At 47.5% G+C, this 13,545-nt stretch overlaps 5 protein-coding genes across 5 annotated transcripts; 2 read left to right on the top strand and 3 right to left on the bottom strand.

Moving 5' to 3' along the window:
- Nucleotides 1–1,363: 1,363 nt before the first annotated feature.
- Nucleotides 1,364–3,489, top strand: EDB82DRAFT_575941 (uncharacterized protein). The gene is made up of 2 exons (XM_025736267.2): nucleotides 1,364–1,419; nucleotides 1,488–3,489. The coding sequence occupies exon 2, from the start codon at nucleotides 1,618–1,620 to the stop codon at nucleotides 3,415–3,417; it is 1,800 nt and encodes a 599-aa protein (XP_025586890.1). The 5' UTR covers nucleotides 1,364–1,419; nucleotides 1,488–1,617; the 3' UTR covers nucleotides 3,418–3,489.
- Nucleotides 3,490–4,027: 538 nt separating this feature from the next.
- Nucleotides 4,028–5,589, bottom strand: EDB82DRAFT_556742 (uncharacterized protein). Its single transcript, XM_025736263.2, has 2 exons — nucleotides 4,841–5,589; nucleotides 4,028–4,784 (listed from the first exon to the last, which is right to left on the bottom strand). The coding sequence occupies exons 1-2, from the start codon at nucleotides 5,365–5,367 to the stop codon at nucleotides 4,148–4,150; spliced, it is 1,164 nt and encodes a 387-aa protein (XP_025586888.2). The 5' UTR covers nucleotides 5,368–5,589; the 3' UTR covers nucleotides 4,028–4,147.
- Nucleotides 5,590–6,942: 1,353 nt separating this feature from the next.
- Nucleotides 6,943–7,927, bottom strand: EDB82DRAFT_525580 (uncharacterized protein; the record flags this gene model as incomplete). Its single annotated transcript, XM_025736260.2, has 2 exons — nucleotides 6,943–7,414; nucleotides 7,722–7,927. The coding sequence occupies 2 exons, from the start codon at nucleotides 7,925–7,927 to the stop codon at nucleotides 6,943–6,945; spliced, it is 678 nt and encodes a 225-aa protein (XP_025586885.2).
- A 2,289-nt stretch (nucleotides 7,928–10,216) lies between these two features.
- On the bottom strand, nucleotides 10,217–11,579 carry EDB82DRAFT_501940 (Alpha/Beta hydrolase protein). The gene has a single exon (XM_025736258.2). It carries the CDS (start codon nucleotides 11,167–11,169, stop codon nucleotides 10,345–10,347), a length of 825 nt encoding a protein of 274 aa, XP_025586883.1. The 5' UTR covers nucleotides 11,170–11,579; the 3' UTR covers nucleotides 10,217–10,344.
- A 156-nt stretch (nucleotides 11,580–11,735) lies between these two features.
- Nucleotides 11,736–13,499, top strand: EDB82DRAFT_196912 (general substrate transporter). The gene is made up of 2 exons (XM_025736257.2): nucleotides 11,736–11,900; nucleotides 11,962–13,499. The coding sequence occupies exons 1-2, from the start codon at nucleotides 11,808–11,810 to the stop codon at nucleotides 13,384–13,386; spliced, it is 1,518 nt and encodes a 505-aa protein (XP_025586882.1). The 5' UTR covers nucleotides 11,736–11,807; the 3' UTR covers nucleotides 13,387–13,499.
- Nucleotides 13,500–13,545: the final 46 nt, after the last annotated feature.

The raw sequence follows: 13,545 nt of genomic DNA, 5'->3' as shown, positions 1-13,545 counted from the left end.
TTTCATGCATAGAGTTATTGCTGTGTCTTTAGAGAGTCGGCAAGTATATCTCGGATCGTGTGCATGTTGAAATGGACTCTGTCGGTGGTCGAATAACCGGTTGGCTTGGTCATCGTAGGTGTTAGGATCGAGTGTAGCAAGAGGGGTGGTTCTGTCGTAAGCCGCTCTCAGAATAGAGCATACTAAAGAGGATCTCGCGAGCCTGGCTTTTCGCGACAGTCAGCCCTCATGTCATACCGCCAGAGATCGAGCCGTCCACGTATACGAAGGGGGGAGTCAGCAGGAGTCGTAGCGGCAGATGTGGGAGTAGTAATATGTCTAGCCTGTATTCCTTCAGCATGATGGGCTAATACAGCTGTTCTTGAGCAGCTCGTGAGATGGTGGTGTTGACTGGCCATTTTCACAATGTGAAGCTGAGAAGAAGGGGACCAGTCACGAAGAATCGTGTAACTCTCCCTGGTATGCTCTATCTTGGTAAAAATAGCTGCTGGCAACAGATTCTTTCGATTTAGAGGAGCGACGAGCCAACAATGTCGAGACCTACGGATGCTCGATGGGATAAGTGAGAACACGTGACTCCTTTCCGTGACTTGCAAGCATCATCGCGTATCACCAGTGTTACCAATTAACCATCAAAGATCGAACGCTATTATCCAGATAAGTTCGGATTATTTATTTAGTAACAGTAAAGTAGTAGTCAAGCTAGTATTAGAACAAGCTATGGGAAAAGGGAGAAAAAGCCAACAGTCCGGACATCTCGATCCCCAAACGACACTTCAGTTTTGTCGTTGCAGTGGCTGTGTCAAGTAGACTAACCCCGGCAGTTTGGGAAACATAATTAGTAGCCAATCAAGAATGGAGAATGAGTATTTACTACAGGGATACTGGCATGCCCAATGGAAAATTACTGGGATCACCCCTGTGAAGATTCATTTCTTGTCGGGCAAAGAAAAGATTGTGCAGTCCAAAAGCTCTGAGGGATATTGTCTACAACAATTTGTATGAATGATTGCTTGTGTTTTTCTATATCAGCAAGCAGAACGTGATATGCTGCTAGTGAGTCTGAGGCGTCTTGTCGCCGTTTCAATTGGTCGAAAGACTGTCCTTTGTTGTACTGTTGAACTTTATTGCGACTTCATTCATTTTTTGAGTAAAGCTTGGACTAGATAGTAATTCGCATATCTCATAGAGTTTAAGAAGTATTCTTTTGACTACATGTCATGGACGTTGTTGCAGGATGGTCGTGCTGATGAAGAATGTTAGCACAGAGACCCCCACCATCACCCTTGTACTTCCAGGCTAACACAACCTGTACAACCAGCAGTCGACAATCCAACAATCAAGACGACCACCTCAAGCTCACGAAGCAAAGAAATACCACCTTGACTCAGAAGATCATCAGAAACAGCCTACCAATACGTAATCCTCCCTCAGCCCTGTAACCACTCCCAGCCGCTCCTCCAACTCATCTAACTAAATGCTGACAGGTTCCATCGCCCCACAATCTCCGTGTCCGTGTCCGTGTCCGAAATCCTTCGACAATGCCTCCTCTCACTATTTCTTCCTCGACGCCTACTCCGTCCGTATATCTCTTTTCTCTATTCCTTATGCTTCAAGATGTCTACACCGGCGGTATACTCTTCCCTCGAAAAGGAAGACCGCATGGATGAAAAGACCCCAGACCATCAAACTTCTCCTACGTCTCCACCAAACACGAAGCATGAGAACAAGGGTCTTTACAAGCTCGACAGCTGGCTGAGAGCTTATGTTATCATCTTATGTGTCTACTTCGCCGGCGCTGTATTCTGTCTGGCATGGTCTTACACTGGTGCTGTGCTGGACACAGATGCTTCGAAACGGCGTGTCTTTCGAACGAGTTCTTCTCTACCCGTCGATCAGTTTTACTCGGGTATAGCTCTATCGGCACTCCTCGGACCAGCAACAGTTCTTGTCCAATTCGTTGTTTGGGACTTCCGAAGATTGCATCTCTTTGCTCTTACTACGCAGCAGCCCGTGGCGGTCAAGGATCTAGACGACATCGCGGAGAGTCTGACGCTATGGACCTTGAAAACGGTTGTCAAGTATTCCTGGTGGTATGGTGTTATGCATGCCGCTTTGATTCTTACTAGAACACTACTCATGCCCGTTGGAGCGCTTATACTTACTGTTGGACCGTATACACACTACAGAGATGGTTTCGGCGTCGTTGGACTTCCAATCTCCGCGGCGGATGCGATTAGTTCCAACATCACATCCCTCTCAACCGCCATGGGCACAAACCCAAATTCAAAGTTCCATCCTTCACTTTCAAAAAACGACACCTTTCTCTCTCAGACAGTCTTCACCTTTGTCGGCAGTCTCGTGTCCCAAAATGCCCTTGCAAACGTCGACTCTGGCATCTTGGGTCCTGTACCGACACACAACCTTACCTTCGCTACAAACACGACTTACGACGGAATAGTCTTTTTCAACTGGACCGCCAACTGCGAAGCAGCTACTGAAGTAAACTACACTTCTCACAAAGACGACGGCAACACTGTTTACAACTTTACACTTCCCGACAACAGCGTGGAAAGCATTGAGCTCCTATCGCAAGGATCACAGAGGATTCGGCTTTGGAGTAACGCCACAAAGTATGGCACCGACAAGATCCCTACTTCTGGCACGACTTATTTCCTTTCCGCGACAAAGTCTATCCCAAATATCAACGAGACCGCCCTTCGAAATCGCGGTGACGATAAGAGTTTAGTTCAAACAGACGGCGGCGACTGGATTTCCCGAACAAAGTGTACTCCTCGTCTAGAATGGCTTATCGGATCTTGTACTTTCAACGGAACGATTATGACATCTTGCTTCGAAAAAGCCGACTCAAACAAAACAGCACTCGACACACAGGCGCTCGATTCTCTAAGTGTCTACATGTCCGCCATACCGTGGTACATCATCCGCAATCGAATCAGTATCGTCGACGATACTCTCGACACACTCTACACGATTCCTACATCGAAAGATTTCGGTCACTTCTTTGGTAACATGGCGCACGCTATTGTTTCCATTACTACGGCGGGATACTTTGGAACATCGGAAGTTGAGACGATGTCCAAGGTTATTGAATCAGTTTACATTGTGCGATGCAGTATTTTGATCGCTGTGACTGTTATGCTCTTCCTTACTGTTACAGTATCCATCATCGACATCATTCGGAACCGTGTAAAGCGTCTTCCACAGTTACATGCTAGTTTCTTGGCTATCGCTCATGCTGTACGTGGACAATGGTGGGATCAAGAGCTTGTTGGTTACAAGCCATGGGAAGCGACAAAGTCTAGGAGTGCAGGGGAGGCTACGATTATGTTTGGCTTGGATATGGAGGATCCTAGATATATTAGGCTTGCACCGACTGTGGCACCGATCCGTTAATGTTCAGCTAGCGTATTCCACCTAAGTTTTTATCTAGTCTAAGCTAGCAGAATAAGCAGTGACCAGTTTCTGAATCTGTCTTGACCCTTTCCTGTCCTGGATATTGTATGTCGTACATCTTGTTCCCTATTCCCTAATGTCTTGCTTAACTATGGCCCATGTTGATGGCGGTCCCGTGAGACCGGTCCGGCGAGGCGTCGCAGCAGACAATCATGGGCCATGGGCAACCAAAGATAGCCGTAAAACCCTTGGGGTCTCCCGTTAGACGAATGACCTGGTGAACTGGTCTGGCGAAACATCGCAGCAGATAACCATGGGCCATGTAGAGCGACCAAAAGTAACCGCAAAGTCCTGGGGTCTCTCATGAGACAAGTGTACTATTTTGCGAAACCTGTAGACGTCAGTTTCTGTCATAAAAATCAAAGGTACAAGGATTTGGACTTACCGGCTGTGTTTGTTCTGAGATGAGAGTGTAGAAGACGATCAGGGCCATGAACAACCAAATATTACCGCAAAACTATTAGAGTCTCCCATGAAACGAATGCTCTTTGGTCCGGTCTGTCGAAACGTCGCAACAGACAACCGTGGGCTATGTAAAGCAACCAAAAATAACCGTAGAAACTCAAAGCCTTCCGTAAGACGTCGCCATAGTGTCGATCAAGTTAAATGCCTGGAAGGCGGCAGGACCAACGAGTTCCGTGAGTCGGTAGGATGTATCAGAGATACATAACTAAATAGTAAATCGTCGACGATACTCCTCTGCAGTCGTTTCCTGGCTGTAGAACTCGACCTGGTCGTCGGAATGATAGGAGCTGCTGCTGTCCGAGCTGCTGCTGGAATCATGGTCGTCGTCAGCGTGCTCGCTCGGAGGCTGGCTCTGGATACCCAGCATCTGGCACAGGTTTACGATCTGATACTCGCCAGAGCTGTCGGGGTGGCTTTCCGCGGCTTGCTGGTTCTCGGTGTTGCCGTGGCCGGCAGTGCGCGGGCTGCCCGTCGGGAGGTCCTCAGGCTGAGTTTCAGCCTCGGTCCCGGTCTCAGTCTCAGCGGTACTGTCAGGAGCATTCTCAACCGAAGGCATCTTGTAGGGAAGAATTTCATTGTTGTGGAAAAGAACTCGTTCAAATCCAGTGATCCAATAACCGGCACAAATCCTTTTGGACCGCATGCTGACAGTCAAAGCTCTTTCTTGCTCGATGTCGTCCTCTGTGGTGAACTGGATTCCGATGATGTTTCCAAAGGCATCTGAGTCAATGGCTCCACTGCGGAGTCCGTCGTCTTCGAGGACAGTATCGTCCTCGAAGATTCCCTCACAACAATCCCATCCAACATATCCTTTTTTGTTCCAGCGGATCATCCACTGGGTGCTGATGGCGTGTCAGCTACTGATGGTAAATATCAAAGAATAGGGAATCTAGCTTACAGGGCATCGCGAGGGCCGCGGATTTCAGGATCCTCCGAGGGGACGAATTCCAAGTGCCAAAATTTGAACCTTGTCAGGTTGGAGCGATCTTCACCGGGACCCAGAGTAGTTCCTCGAAGAACATTGACAAGAGTGAGCATGGTGACCTTGACGTCGTCAGGGCACCAAGGGTCGTGGAGAGGGAACACGAATGTGGCGAGGGGGCGATAAAATGGGCGCTCTTTAATCATGAACCGAACAGTTAAGTCACCGTCTCGCCAGCCTTCACGTTCCATCCACATAGCAAGGCCAATAATATTTACCTCCTTGCCCTGGATGTCACGGAACTTGAAGCTTTGGGCAAGCTCAAAATAAAAATGCCAGCGGCAAGATGTTTCCCCAGGCACCTGGTAGACTTGTAAAGCAAAGGCAGCGAGACCGCTACACACGTTGACATTCAGGAAGTGGTTAGTACGTCCAACAATGTCCTCGATACTAAAGATTTCTCGCCGAGAAGGCGGAATTTGTCTCCAGTTGGTGACGTCCATGTTGTTTCTCGATTTTCAGAGCAATCTCGGTGGTTTGCTTTTCAGTGAGACTTGAGGGAGTAAGGGGACGATGGCTGTAGGCGATTTGTTCGAAAGAAGATAAAGGGAATGAGAAAGAAGATCAAATAGCTTATTAAACCGTTTATTCAGTTCGATAGTTGGTGAAAACTGAGTGTGCGGTGTGATCAAACGCTGTTGTTTTTCTGTGATTTCTCGTTTGTGGGGGGAGGGATTGTGCTTGTCTAGGCTGCCAAGTAAGTCAGAAATAAATTCCCAAACGTACTAAGGTATACTCCCACTGAGCAAGTATTTTATAGCAAGGGGTAGGGTTGAACTCACTAAATGTCTGATGCAAGGAGTGATCATATGCACTGCTGCCACACTGCAAGTCTACTTCTCGCTTGGCGAATATTCCGTAGCTTGATCAGCAGAACGCCTGAGTATTATATAGGCCGTAGGATACTCCGCATTTGGTCTTCGTCTTGCCCTGAATTGGTTTCCAACTCTGAAACCGCTTCTGGCTGCGAGTTCGGTTCTAGTCTCAGTGGTTGCTCGGGTTCGTAGAAATCCACAACTTTGTTGTGTAAACTGGCCTTTAGTCCTGTGAATCTTTTCCCATAATCTTTCTCAGATTCATTGTGTCCTCTTGCTCTCTTCCCGTACAACACCACTCTCACTTTCCTATATCGACTCCAAACTGCTTCTTCTTTTACAGAAGCATTCTCACTCCCATCAGTCAGTGTCAGTCTATCCCTATGTCGACCAACAAGGAGCTAGTCCCTCACGGATTGTTTCCCTGCCAGTAGGTAACAGCTTTTGAAACGACACTCGGAAGTATACGTCGCTGACGCCCCTTTCCGAACAAGAAACTGGACAGCTTCAAGACTCCCGCATGCACTTGCAATCATGACCGCCGATCCAAGGGGACAGCCTTCATAATCGACTTCTGCGCCCATATCCAAACAGTTCTCAACAATAGTAACGATTTTCAATGCTACAGCACGACACAAAGGACTCCAGTCGCGAGAGGGTCCAAATTCAGAAAATGCCTGACCAACTCGAAAGGAACACACCGCCGATACTTGTCGAAACTTTAAGTCAAAAACGCCAAGCTAAAGAAGGACCGCTATTCCAGATGCCATGGAAAGGGACCTATGTTCGCCAAGTCCGAGTAGTTGTTGGGCACAAAGTAAAACAAATCATCCTCACACACAACACAATGCATCATATTCCGCACAGCATGATCCTCCGCCAGAAGCTCATGCTGAAGCTCCGCGAGCTTCCCTGGGCTGTCCGGTGTCGTTGGATCATCTTCACACCCCGTGGGGAACTGTTTTGCTGATTCTTGATCCAGGAGTTCCTTTGGAAATCCAGTTGACAGAAAACCCCAAAGCTCGTTGAAACGCTCAGGTCCATACCAACGGATCATGGAAGTAAGCGATTCCAACCTATAAATTACCGAGGTCGAAGCTCCAAGTCGAATTAAGTGGCACGCCATTTCGTCAGACCGAGTGTACATCAACGGAGTCCAACCATTGCCATCTGATGCATCCACAAGAGCGCCATTTCGTATCATCAGGGATACATCCGACTTATTTCCAAGCCATGAAGCAACATGCAATGGAATTGTGAATGCGTAGCGTGTTCCCTATCGCCAGTTCTTCGTGCCTCTTTATTCTGACGGGCGAGCTGGTTGGCTATTGCTCCAAGGATGTTGATAGTCTCCCAGGTCCTCGAGTCTTTATCGTCACAGAAGAATAACGCCACCCCAATGTTGTTGCTTGGATGACTCCGAGAAAGACCTTCCTGTATGACTGACCCAGCCAGGACAGTCTTTCCTGCGCCAGATCTACCAGTCAACCACAGTTTGGACCCAGGCGTGTCTATCCAACGAATAAAGTCTGTGGGTTCTGTCAACCAGAGCCCTGTCATTGAATGTCGCAGTTTGATACTGGTCGCCAGGTCATCTTGTGGGTCTGCCTTCATGAAGTAGTTGAGGACGCGTTGCTTCTGTGCATTGACTTCGATGAGAGTATTGATCTCGATTCTTTTGACAATATTCTCAACAGCGGAGATGTTAGCTCCCAGTTTGTCCATCTTCGTGAGTGACTGACAGCGTTAGTTTCTACATGGAATCAGCTACCAAAGCCATGCTAATTGTCTCTTTGTGGCGGGAAAGCTCATCCAGGAGATTCTTTGTTTCAGTAGAGGAGAAAGGCCATCTGAGATACTGGCAGATGCTCTCAACTTTTGACCAAGCAAACCGCTCTGTGGCTTTCTTTGTTCTCACTTCGATGCGACTCAAAGTTTTGAAGCAGTGATTGAGATAATGATTTCTCTATGTTGGATCAAACTGATCTCCCTCTGCTTCCAGGTCAGAGGCCAATGCCTCGAGAACTCGTAGGACACTGCCAAGGTTGTTCATCTCGTCGGCGAGGGTCGATACATCGGTCTTCGCATCTTTAGCCGCTCTAACAAATTTGTAGGTATACTTGAATGTGACATCGGCCAGCGAGATCAGTCCAGCGATACTAGCTGCCAAGGACAACGGATCGGCCATGGTCTCCGGGCCTGGAATGACTCCAAGATGTAGAGAGATGGATGATAAAAGTAGCACATATTGAGGGGTGAGGCTGAAACTTATCAATTTCTTACATGTTGCAGGGGGAGGAAGGAATGAGCCTTGCCACTTCTTCCTATCAAGGTACCTATTCCCCACCTTGGTTGTTGCCGTTCCTGCTCTGTGATTCACGGCTTTTGACGGTTACACCTTTCTATGAGGAAGGTACCTGCCACTGTAATATGGTACAACAAATTAGGAACTACATCCATTATCTTAAATATAAGTGCTTAGGCAAGTCTACTGAGAGACAGTACAGGAGCCTTGGCCAGTATGGCTTCATGTATAACCCTATATTTAATAACGTAATCTATTCTTAAATAATACATAGAGGACAATAATATCTCAGAGGGTGGCACCTAGACACTTCGAGCGCAGCCACAAAGTAGTGTTTTAGGAACAGCCTGATGATTTCCGGCTAAGACAAACCCTGCGATGACTGCTGTTCTTCGGCGAATCTCCTGAGGTTTTGAGTTGATTGTCGCAACATGACCGTGTGCAGTGTCCTTCGATGAGCTTAGCAACTGAGTGAGTTGTCCAGTAATTTATGTCAAGTCCCCTCGCGCCGACCCTCAGATGGCAATTGCCGTATGAGAAGACTACCCTGTTCCCCATACCGATATAGGATTGTCTCGTGAACATGTACTCTATCAGATTAAGACAAGAGTTCCGATAGGCAATTTCATCTGCACTACACTTGATTCCATATGTGGCTCGCTCTCAGGATGAGTATCGTCCTTGAGGTTGTTGACGTTTGCTAGGAGATCAAGTATCTCGGTGTGGTTCACGCTGGCAGTTAGGTCGTCACCTTTGCTCAACTCGAAGAGAAAGAAACTCAGAAGGAAGTATAACAATATCATATTTGCAATATCGATTAGTGTTGAGTGAACGATATAAAATTGCTTGTGAGGGTTTGTGCCGAGGGAGCTCAGCCGGAGTCATAGTCTTTTAACACTGTCATGTCGAGATCTCTTATCTGTCGAATCTTATCAGAAAACCAATTCTATTTGGTGTCTCGGTTAGAACTACGTTGGCATGTGAACTTCTACGGCACATCTGCCCTGATGTATGAATTGCTGCTTATGGCAGCTAATTGAACAGAAATGGCCACGAGGGAGTGAATTGGCATATTTATAAAGATCTAGATGCCTTCAGGAATATGTACAACACTAAAATCCTGCTCGCCAATTTGCAAGATTATCTCAATCACCTCTGGGTGTGTATCCGCACTGTTCATCGTATCCTTATAGAAAGCCACAGCCTCACCATATGCTTCAGGTTCGAATTCCTTGTATCTCATTGCATCGTCTTTGATAGTTTCAAGTACGGTCAATTTCTCGAACTTGCCATCCACCACATCTCCGAAGATATGGTAGCGGGACCATATAGCATCGCCGTACCTTTTGTCGTGGACAGCGTCAATAAACAAGGTGGCCCATGGCTCAACGGCAGGGATTCCTGGATTGTGAAGAACATCCTGTATGGAGATGTCAGAAATAATATCTCTGGAGCCACGGCGTCGTTCAGACCCAGACTCATAACTATACTCAGGTTATTCCTGCCGCTCATTACAGAGTGGAATAAAGAAGGGTTCAGTATGGGTACCTTCAAGTGTTCTTGATAATTGATGGCGGTATCAGAATATCTGTCTTTTGGTTTGAAGATGGAAGCATAACAAGGTGAGGTGAAAGAAGAGAAATGAGAAAGAGGAATGCCAAAGTTTATCTTGCACCATGTCAAAAGTCCCAGCCCCACTTGACTCGTATACATGGACACGACAAAGGGATGCAACTGTCTGTTGTTGCAGGTTATCTCCACCGCTTTCTAGGCAGAAGTAGGTTGGGAGAGACGTTGGAACCAAGGGTTAGAGTCATGCTTGGGACCGGTCAATGGCATGTATGTTGCTAAACCTATTTAAACAAGAATCTTGTTGAGCTCAGCCGGAAGCAGCGGACATCAGATATTCTTAAGCAAGCCGTGAATGGTTCTTTACCACTCGGACTTCAAGCATTCTTGTGCAGGTGATACAAAGTCCTTTACAGGGCCAACCATGATCTATCTGGTATTTCTTCTTGTAGTAGCGTCATAGCAAACTTTACTCTAAGTTCCGATGATAGTCATCCTTTTTCGCTTGCAACCACATTAACACTGCCAGGACATTATTCGGGATAATTTTCCCACGCCCCAGGTGGAAAGGCAAGGACGATGTTAAAGCGAGGGAGCTGAGCACCGAGCATGTCACTACTTCGAACTGGAGAATGTCACTGAGGGTAAGCAGTGAACAAAGCTCAGGCAGTCGAGAATTGCATGCACTTATGCAGAACTATATGTGCTACTCTGGGTTGTACAGGCCACGGCTATAGTCTCTCGAATTCCTTTGGCAACTCTTTGTTTCCCACCCAAGCAGCAACACCAGACGCAAACAACTCTGGCAACTGCAAATGCCAAGGGTGATAGGCATCTCTTACCACAATCGCTTCATTCATAACTCCCTTCTCGTCTCCTCCCTTTCGCAATACAACTCCCATTTCTTTTATCGCTTCAACTTGATCCATCTTGCCGCCTGCAACAACACAAGTTCTCACCCCAGCGTCACCAACAGCCTTGACATCCTCCATACTGAACTCAATCAACTCCCTTCTCATTGCCTCATCTCTCTCTGGTGACTTGTTCTTCTCTTGTTCCGTCATCCATTCTTCGTAGTCGATTCCTTGTCTTTTAAAAGCCCTTTCCGTTAAGCCCGGAATACTCTGTAACTTTCCCACGATCCACATCGCTGTTGGTCTTTCCATAACCCATTTGAACAGGCCTCGGTATGGGTATGCACCAGTTGCCAAGGTGGATAGAACAATGTCCGGGTGGCGCGAGGTAAGGAACAAGGCGACGAATCCGCCTAGGGAGAATCCAACAACATGGGCTTTACCACCGTGAGCTTGGTTGTGAATGACCTCTTGTACTTTATCGGCTGCATTTTCTAGCGTGAAAGGTTTGATGTCATGGGATTCTGAGTGCATTGGTAGATCCACGAGTATAAGATGGTACGATGCCATAGCTGGTTGGCTCGCAACATGTTTCCACTCAATATGGCTTCCTCCGCCACCATGCAGAAAGATGATGGATTCATTCTGGTCTTTGTTGTATTCTTTGTAATAGATCGTTTGCTTGTTATCTGACATAGACATGATGTAGTTGGCTCGAGCATTCAGCGATGTCCAACTAGTAGGAAGGGATTAGGTAGCTTCGCACTGATAAGTTTATGAGGTTGTTGAAAGAGGAGATGGAGTCTTGTCAGAGTTAAAAGACACGCGGCTAATTATGTTGGCCTAAGGCAGGACCAAACCAAAAACACCATCTGTTACAGTTCATCACTGAGAATGATTGGACTTGGTTGTGACGACTCGGCACGAAAGTCCCGAATCGCTGCCATGGGTCGTCAGTAGATGTAGAATAGGCGTAGGGTAACCGGCAGTGCACTGAGTTAGTGATAAGCGCCAAGTTTAACAATGCACAAGTGTCCAGACTGAAACGATATTTTTAGAAGGCAAAATAGATTCCACAAGTAAAACATTTCAACCTTGTAGCCTTTTTAAACCTTTTATTAAAAATTGCATTCCAACCGTCAAGTAGCTGAATTTAACATTGCCCATTGCGGCTAATAACAAGGGGTATCCAAGCCACACAGCACGTGGATCCACCCCCATGACAAGCTACCCCAGGTCCCTCTAAACCTCAACTCTCAGCTGCTTTCTCCTTCTTCACTCAACCTCTATCTTCCCTTGTTTGTCACTTTTAGTAGCAAACTCACGACCCGACCGCAAACATGGCCGGTTCCAGGCTCCGCGATATCAGCGGATACTTGATCTTGCTGATCGCCATCACGACTCTGGGGTCGCTACAGTTCGGTTTCCACTTGGTACGCTACAGTAAACACCAAACGCCATGACCACCATCAGCTAACTGACAACTCTTTATAGGCCGAACTTAACGCTCCTCAAGATGTTATTACGTGTCGCAAGCAATCGATAAATGCTCTATCCGCTCTCGACAAGATCAAAGGTTTGATCCACAAGAAACCGGTCGAGGAGGATCATGGCTTCATGTCACATTGTATTCCCATGGACGAAGCTTCCTTTGCGACCATCTCCTCGATATTCACACTGGGGGGACTACTGGGAGCTTTGACATCTGGTCCTTTCTCGTCTAAGCGCGGCCGTCTCCCCGCGATGCGAATTACTGGCATACTTTACCTCGTTGGAGCTGCTATTGAGACCATCGCTGGTAGTGTCTTTGTCATGGCCCTCGGTCGCCTTTTCTCTGGCATCGGAGCTGGAGCTTCAACTGTCGTCGTCCCTCTATACATCAGCGAGATTGCGCCACCAAAGGAACGAGGATTGTTTGGCTTCATGACCCAAATCTCCATCAATGTCGGTATTTTGGCAGTTCAGACGCTGGGTTACTTCTTGAGCTACGGCACTGCTTGGCGATGGATCCTTGGGTCAGGAGTCTTTATTGCGGCAGCCCAGACCTTGGGACTCGTTGTTGTGCCAGAGAGTCCCTCATGGTTGGCTGCCCAAGGAGATGGAACCAAAGCCAAGCGAACTCTGCAGAGGATTCGCGGAAACGGCTACGATATCCATGAAGAGACCGAGACATGGGACTCGGAGGAACGTGATGCCTCCGAAGAAGATGGCCTTCTTCAAACCGACAGCGCCTCTGAATCTACACCCAAAAGCCGTCTCGAGCATCTTGGGTTCTTCCAGGTCCTCCAAGACCCTGATACCCGACCTGCCATAATTGCCGTGGTAGGCATCATGTTTGTCCAGCAGCTTTGCGGTGTCAACTCAATCATCATGTACTCTGTCTCTCTTCTTGCTGATCTACTTCCTATCTCTTCAGCACTACTTACCATTCTCATTTCCGTGGTCAACCTCGTCACCACAATCGCTTGCGCTCCTCTTCCCGATCGTCTGGGTCGCAAGACTTGTCTGCTCGCATCCATCGTCGGTCAAGGAACCAGCGCTTTTGTCTTGGCTCTATCAATTGTATTCGGGGCCAAGATTATCTCTGCCATTGCTGTTGTGGCTTTCGTCGGTTTCTTTGCCGTCGGTCTCGGCCCTGTGCCATTCTTGCTCGCCTCTGAGCTTGTCGGACAAGAGGCTGTTGGCGCCACTCAGAGTTGGTGCCTTGCGGCCAACTACGTGGCGACATTCCTTGTCGCCCAATTCTTCCCTATCGTGAACACAGCTCTTAACAATGTGCTTGGTGGTCACGGATGGGTGTACTTTATCTTTGCTGGCCTCGCTGTTGGGTCATTCATCTTTGTATTCTGGAGAGTCCCAGAAACAAAGGGCAAGAAGGATGTTGATGAGGTCTGGGGCAGGACAAGACGTGTTGATTAGAAGTCGACTCACATTGCACTCGATCAGTCGTAATGAGCTCTTATGCTCTTTTCTTTTATCTATTTCTTTCTTTCTTTCCATTTAGCGTTGACTATCTATTTTACAGATACAGGAACGGACTGCGTTCTGACACGCTCTGAAGTAGCATTACCTTGTATT

Source organism: Fusarium venenatum (assembly GCF_020744135.1).
Source record: "Fusarium venenatum strain MPI-CAGE-CH-0201 chromosome Unknown EDB82scaffold_2, whole genome shotgun sequence".
Taxonomy (NCBI): Eukaryota; Fungi; Ascomycota; class Sordariomycetes; order Hypocreales; family Nectriaceae; genus Fusarium; species Fusarium venenatum.
The sequence above is the reverse complement of the archived record's forward strand: the minus strand, read 5'-3'. Positions and strand labels throughout refer to the sequence as shown.